The sequence below is a fragment of the Volvox carteri genome, assembly GCF_000143455.1.
Source record: "Volvox carteri f. nagariensis unplaced genomic scaffold VOLCAscaffold_78, whole genome shotgun sequence".
Taxonomy (NCBI): domain Eukaryota; kingdom Viridiplantae; phylum Chlorophyta; class Chlorophyceae; order Chlamydomonadales; family Volvocaceae; genus Volvox; species Volvox carteri.
In genome coordinates this window covers 183,733-191,051 of record NW_003307621.1, presented here as the reverse complement: position 1 = coordinate 191,051, position 7,319 = coordinate 183,733, and the positions used below count along the sequence as shown (strand labels likewise).

Genomic DNA, 7,319 nt, shown 5'->3' with positions numbered 1-7,319 from the left:
CGCCCCCATCGCCGTCTCCTCCACCTTCCTCTCCATCCTCTCCTCCACCCTCCCCTCCAGCTTCCCCTCCACCTTCCCCTCCACCTTCCCCTCCACCTTCCCCTCCACCTTCCCCTCCACCTTCGCCTCCACCTTCCCCTCCACCTTCGCCTCCACCTTCCCCTCCACCTTCCCCATCACCCTCTCCTCCGTCACCCCCTCCATCGCCGCCACCCACCCCATCGTCGTCACCACCCCCGCCACCGCGCCGGCCGCCAACCTCCCCATCACCTCCGCCCTTTCCACGCCCTCCACTTCCTTCCCCACGCTCTCCACCCCCACCACGGCCGTCCCCGCCCATTAGGCCACCTCCCCCCTTCAAGTCCCCGCCACCCCCAATCCGACGTCCACCTCCGCCATCACCTCAACGCGCCCCTCCACCTCCTCCCTTTCGTCCACCTCCACCCCAGCGATCTCCTATCCCCACCACAACAGAGACCGGCGATGCCTATCCCCCAGCGCCACCCACCGCACCGAATTTCCCACCCGTGGCGCCCTCTCCCCCCCCAATCTCTCGACCACCTAAAGCACCCGCGCGTGACGTACGAGACGTTGGCAGGTGCGGCATGCCGTAAACAACATTTACTGAGGGCTTCTCCTGAGTTGCCATACGGTGGCATTCATGCATGGGCTGTGGGGCTACACTCGCGGAGCCGTGCCTGCCGAGTTGGCCGGCGGGTGATTGGCAGGGTTAGGAATGGATGTGGGAGAGAACGTGAGGGAGAGGGGGGAAGATATATGATGCAAAAGCCGCAGCAAATACCTGGTGACGCCCAAAGCCACAACTGCCCTAGGGGATTCACAGCGCCAACACCAGGTCCGGATCCCGGGAGATTGGGGGTTACGGAACCGGCTTCCGTGGCACTGGGTGAACGCTGTACGGGGTATATGCATAAAACACATTTGGAGGCCACACATATCACGCGAGTGTGAGTGGAGTTACGGTGAAAAAGCAGCGGAACCGACATGCGTACTGACCGGCGTGCAAGTGGCTGGTGTCTGGTTATGTGGGAGCGAGCAACGCGAGGGGACGAAGTTGAGGCGAATGCTCGTGTGTGCATGTGCACAGCAATTCTCAACACGAGTTGTCCGTATTCGGGCCATATAACGTTTTTCTGACTTGATGACCAGCCGCCGCGTGCCCTACCCCGGAATATAGAGCTACACTCGCACACCCTTTAGGGGAGCCCAAAAAGAGACAGGAAAGAGACTAGAAAGGAACACCTTTCTAGTTCCGGAAATTGTGCAGCTGACCCGTTCGTCCTAATCAAAAGCATGTACATGCTGGTTATATTCCGACCACATTGTTGCCAATCGCACAGGTACGACCAGATCGGCATCGGCATGATCGTTGCCGTACATTTGGTTCAAATTCCCGGCACGGACCGTTATCTCTTTATGGAACGTCCTTCCGGCTACCACCCGGACAGCAGCCGAAGCATTGCGGGCTTTTTCGACTTGAACACCCGAAAGTTCACTCACGTGTTTTCTCCTGATGGGTTATTTTGCTGCGGCCACACGCTGCTCGACACGGGGGATGTTGTGATTGTGGGCGGACATCAGGTGCGGCTGGGGGGCTCGGGGGGGGCTCGGGGGGGGCTCGGGGGGGCTCGGGGGGGGCTCGGGGGGGCTCGGGGGGGCTCGGGGGGTTCAGGGGGGGCTGAGGCTGAGAAGGAGAGGGGAGTGGGCGAGTGGGCGAGTGGGTGGGTGGGTGGGGGTTGGAGGTGGAGGTGGAGGTGGGGGTAGGGGAGGGTGCGTGGGCCCTTATGGGTTGTTTGTTTGGATACCTTCCCAGGACTCCTGCCACTGCCGTCCGCAACTAAGCTTTGTATTTGGGAAGCTTCCCCATCAAACCATCCCCACAACACAATCCTGACTGTCCTCGCCTCCCTGGCATCTCAGCTTCTTTCATGTGCGGGGGTACAGTGTGCCACGGGGCAGCACGGTAAGCAGCCCCCACCTCCATTTTCTTCGATTTCTCCTTCATTTTTCTTCTCCTTCCCCTGCTCTTCCTGCTTACTTAGGTCTTTCACGTCTCATTTGCGCTCATGAACTAGCAGCCTATGCCGCGTTTCGCACTCCATCCCTCCCGTTCCCATTCCTCCCTCCCTTCTCTCCGTCCTACAACCAACCCATCACACGTTCTCGCAGGCCAATGCGGGCTATCCGGACGGAATGAAATCCATTCGTACATTCAACCGCTCATGCACCGACCTGCAACTGCGCAAGATTCGGGAGATGGGCTGGCGCCGATGGTGGGTGGCAGTTATGGAGGTTACGGAGGTTTCACGCCCTTGTTATTCCTGTTCTGTAGCATGCATCCATCCATCCATCCATCCATCCATCCATCCATCCATCCATCCATCCATCCATCCATCCATCCATCCACCCATCCATCCATCCATCCATCCATCCATCCATCCATCCATCCATCCATCCATCCATCCATCCATCCATCCATCCATCCATCCATCCATCCACCATTTTCGCAATTAGGAAGTCATGTAATGGATGCCTGTCAGCCTGATTCATGTGGGCTACTCACCTAACCCCCCCACCATGCGCTTCTCGTGTCCATCCCATGGTGCAGGTACCCCACCCCCACACTCCTTCCGGACGGCAGGGTGCTCATCATGGGCGGAACGCAGGGTGTGGGGGCCGGTACGGCAAACAACCCGTTTTGGGAAATGTACGACCCAGCTACAAATAGTACGAGGCCATACGCCATGCGTTCTATGTACTTGGACCAGTCAGAGCAGGTGAATGAGACGGCGCGTATGATTACCGTTACATAAGGCACAGGGAATGTCACAAGGCCCTGTGCGCAGTGGTCTGCTGCACCAGCGTTACTCGGGCGACAGCGTCTGCTTTTCCTCCCCTTCGTCCTACATTTCCCCTTCACCAGCCGCTAGAATGTGTGCCTCACCTCCCCCTACCTTTTTGCTCTCCCTTCCTTTGCCTTCTCCTCCTCCTCCCCCCCTTTGCAGATCTACTACCCCTTCAATTATGTGCTTCCCGAGGGCCTTCTATTCACGTTTTGCGGCCGCTCCGGCTGGATTATGGATTGGCGGAATAACAACTGGCTCCAGGACGTGCCCAGGTTGCGGGGGTACGGCAGCACGCAGTTCCCCTTCACCGGTAGCTCTGTAATGCTGGGCCTGTATCCCGAGAATAACTACCAGGTTCGTTGGCGGTTACGGTTGGCGGCTGGGGGCCAAGGAAGGAGGGCTAGCGGGTTTAGGTAGTTTGGAAGGGGTCTGCGTGGAGGGGATGAGAGAAGGTATGCGACTGGCTCGAGGAGGTTGCGGATTGGCACGCCGTGGACGGCTTTCACGCGCCATAAAATTGAAGGGGACCGCACCATACGCCTTTTCCAGACATCCCAAATCATCGTCACCATTGGCACCATTAATTGCACCTTCGAGGTTGGATTAGGTGCCGGTAAGACAAGTAGGAATAGGTTTCCGCGAGCCGGAAAAGGTCGGTCCGGGCCCCTCCCAGTCCACGTAGGATAGGTGGGTGGCGGGGGGTTGTCCATCCTGCGGTCGCCCCCGGTTGCAGCTGCATGTGCCCTTCTCGTGGATTCCTTTGACCTTTTAACATATATGATGCAGTCTTAGGATATCACCGGCCAACATAACCTAAGGAGACAGATACGCATAACGCAGATGATTGCTGCGAGGAGCACGGCGAACATTGAAGATTGAGAGCCCATAAATCCTGCCGCATAAAACCAAACAAACTTTTAAGAGCGAAATCTATATGCTCATATCAAGCTATTTCATATTTTCATTCCAAATCGTGCATTAGGAAATTGCGTTTCTGAACCCTCCTCGGCGCTGTGGAAGGCGTTTATGCTGAGATGAAGGTTGTCCGTACGTCCGTACTTACATATGGACCGTCGCAGTCCTAGAAGACGGGTGCAGCCCGAGGCGCTTCACGCTGGGGGTCCCCGACGCCAAATAAAACCGTAAAGCCAACTTGCGACTTGTCAGCTGCTGAGCTCCAAAATGACCACCTACGGGGCTTTGCGGTGGCGGGCTGGGACTTGGTTGTGGCGGGCTCCGTGTTTGCACAACATGTAACTACACCCATAACTGTCTGCTCATAACCATTTTCTCACGGTTAACGGCTAACGGATAACGGCTGCCTGGCATGTTAACATCTTCCCACGGCGGCCAGGTGGAGATTATGACCTTTGGCGGACAGCGAGAAGCGGCTGTCAAAGATTTATCCTTCATTGGTAACAGGGGTAGCGGCCGACTGGCTCTGACGTACAACCGTACGAGTGGCAACTACTCGTTCAGGGGTTGGGAGTTGGACCTGCTGAGCATTGGCCGTGTGATGCCGGACTCCGTATTGCTGCCGAACGGCAGGGTCATTATTCTGAACGGCGCATGGGTGAGCCTGGGTGGTTGGGTTGGGTATTGAGCGGCCCCGTGATGCCATGTTGCGGGAGTTGTCAGATTAGTCGGTGACGAATTAATTATTCACATGGCACACAGGTCAACATGGGCTCCGCACGCTGTTTATGTATGTGTGTGTATTACACCTTGAGTCGCCAAGTACCCTCCGAAGGTGTGTAGTGGGCCAAGGGCCACCCTAGGGCTGTCCGAAATGGTTAGGTGACATAAAAACCTTGTGTTATATGTGTGTATGTATCAACGCCGCCTCGGTGTTATACATATATGTTTTCCCTGCATAAATTCAGGACCATATCCGTGTCATATACGGATATATGTATGGATGGGTGGATCGTTCGGTCTCTACCCCCCCAGCCTTCAGAACGTCCCAGCCCTGCCCACTCTCAGCCTCTCCTTCCCCCATTGTTGTCTGGCCTTCTCACTTCCCCTCTGCCTCTTCTCTCCTCCTTGTGGCCGTTCCTCTCTGGGGCAGTCTACCGGACACTCGCTGGGGTTTGGATTATGTACGGACACCCAGTCCTTGTCAAGAGGGTCGTCATTGGTTGCCTTATTCCTACTGACGTCATGGCCTTTGTCCTTTCCCCCCTCCCTCCGCACTTGCACAGACCGGACTGGCGGGCGACTCCGCGAACGGTGGTGAAAGTCGCGCCAACTACCCCCTTCTCTTCGCGGAGGAGTACAACCCGAATGCGCCGCTGGGCAGCCGCTTCCGGAGGATGGCTACAACTCTCATTGCCCGAATGTACCACTCAACCGCCGGATTAACCACCAACGGTACCGTTATCGTGGCCGGCTGCGACCGCTGCTACAAGTACCAGGTGCAGGACGGCTATGACTTCGATCCGTCGCCCACATCAAAGGTGAGCGCCTTTCTAAGCTCTGGTTCTTCTTTCCTCGGGTGCATGTATGTGCTGCGTGGTGCTGTGTGGTGCTGTGCTGTGCTGTGCCATCCTCGGACGGGTGGGTCCATGGAAAATTCCTATTTAGATTAGCCCGTGCGAATTTTAGGTCGGGATTATGTAATTAAAGCTTTAATTGTTTTTTAATCACGGCTGGTGTTGTTTGTAAAGGCGGGTACAGTGCTGTGCCTTTTTTGCAAGCGAAAAAACAGCGGTTATGTAGCACGGCCCTCCTGGGGCTCGGTTGTGCCGTCCTTGAGGAGTAATTCCTCGTGGCCCCGCGGGGTACAGCCAGGCCAGGATTGTACGTACCGGGTCCACAGTCCGTCCAACCTCCTTTTGAAACTTCCAGACCCCCAGATCCCCCACCCCAGATTATGAAATGTGTATTACCAATTTTACACCAATGTTCTGGGGCGTTGCCAATATTTGCCAGGGTGTTGTGGCGTATGGCCAGCCGGCTTCCATGCGGGATGTGCCTCAATGCGCTCAGCGGCGTCATCCAACCATCCTTTTTATATGCATCCCCCTTCTTGCTCTTTCTCCCCCTCCTCCTCGCTCCTCTCTCCCTTCGCTCTCTCTCCCCGTCCCGCCCTCTATGTCTCCCCCTCCCCTCTGCCCCCAAGATTATTACGCTGCTGTGACGGCCCATTTTCTTATCTGGCCGCCAGTTGATGATCCCCCTGGCATGCCTGATAACAAACATGACCTACCGTACCTATTGACCCTGCCCCCTTCTTCCTCCACAATATCGTCATTTCTTAAGGGTGAATTTGTAAAAGAGCTTCATGTGGTCCTCCTTGTCGGCTTCCCCCACTGCAGGCCGAGTACCGCGTCGAGATCTACTCACCGCCGTACTTCTTCATGGACGAACTAAAGCCCCTGATCGTCAACACCTCCAGCACCAGCATGGCGTACCAGGGGCTCTTCACCATCACGTACACCTTCCCGGCGGGCTGGGGAAACAACGCGCTCACGCGTGTCGTACTCGTGGCGCCCAGCAGTACGACACACTCGTACAACACGCACCAACGGCTGCTGGGTTTGGAAATTGTGAGCAATTCAGTTGGAGATGTCAACGGTGTCGCCATCGTCCGCGGCCCACCCAACATCAACATCGCGCCGCCGGGCATGTACATGCTCTTCCTGCTCAACGGCGACGTGTACTCCAGGGCTGTGTGGGTGACACTCATACGACCGCGACCGGGGGAGCCAGGCTACATGACCTAATCAGGCTACATGACCTAATCAGGCAAAAACGTTCCAAAAGTTTTTTATCTGGGCCACTAATCTTTGCTTCAAGGCCGGCCGACTCTACATCGTGAAGGCTGGTACTGGTACTGGTACTGGTACTGGTACTGGTACTGGTACTGGTACTGGTACTGGTACTGGTACTGGTACTGGTACTGGTACTGGTACTGGTACTGGTACTGGTACTGGTACTGGTACTGGTACTGGTACTGGTACTGGTACTGGTACTGGTACTGGTAACAAACGTACACATGGGCGGTGTTTGATAACGCCCCCGCGTCTTTGGGGCCTGGTGTGATGTGCGCATATGTATTGTGGTGGGTTTCTGTATCCGTGAGTTGCTGTGTGGTGGTTGGGACACGTTGATGGGTGTTGGTCATAACACGAATTCGACTACCAGGGGGCCCAGCATAACACGCCGCGGATGGTTGGTGTTTGTATGTATATCTGTCTGTAGGGTAGCGTGGGATGGGGACCCTACGTGTCTGTAGAGGGTTTGAAAGCTGCTGTGTGACAGTTGAATAGAAAGATGCTGCTGCATCCACAAAGCACAAACTCAAACCAGCACATCTGCCACCACCGTGACGGCGGAGAACGACATCCCATCATGCTTCTCTTCTTTGTGATTGTTTTCCTGCTGCTGCTTCATTCTGCTTCTCCTGGACATCCTCTTTAATGCTCAATGTTACGTGACGGCGACCGACCG

General features: G+C 56.0%; 2 protein-coding genes across 2 annotated transcripts in view; one reads left to right on the top strand and one right to left on the bottom strand.

Annotated features, from left to right (window-relative positions):
• The window catches only part of VOLCADRAFT_98851 (uncharacterized protein), a gene marked incomplete at both ends in the record, with an annotated part of 1,879 nt that extends 1,612 nt beyond the window's left edge, over positions 1 to 267 (bottom strand). The window contains one exon of the mRNA XM_002957691.1: positions 25 to 267. Within this exon, the coding sequence (XP_002957737.1) occupies positions 25 to 267 (243 nt within the window). The remainder of the gene's footprint in view (positions 1 to 24) is intronic.
• Positions 268 to 1,314: 1,047 nt separating this feature from the next.
• VOLCADRAFT_98850 (uncharacterized protein) lies at positions 1,315 to 6,592 on the top strand (the record flags this gene model as incomplete). Its single annotated transcript, XM_002957713.1, has 7 exons — positions 1,315 to 1,602; positions 2,191 to 2,294; positions 2,630 to 2,798; positions 3,027 to 3,221; positions 4,222 to 4,440; positions 5,069 to 5,323; positions 6,185 to 6,592. The coding sequence occupies 7 exons, from the start codon at positions 1,315 to 1,317 to the stop codon at positions 6,590 to 6,592; spliced, it is 1,638 nt and encodes a 545-aa protein (XP_002957759.1).
• Between the last annotated feature and the right edge of the window lie 727 nt (positions 6,593 to 7,319).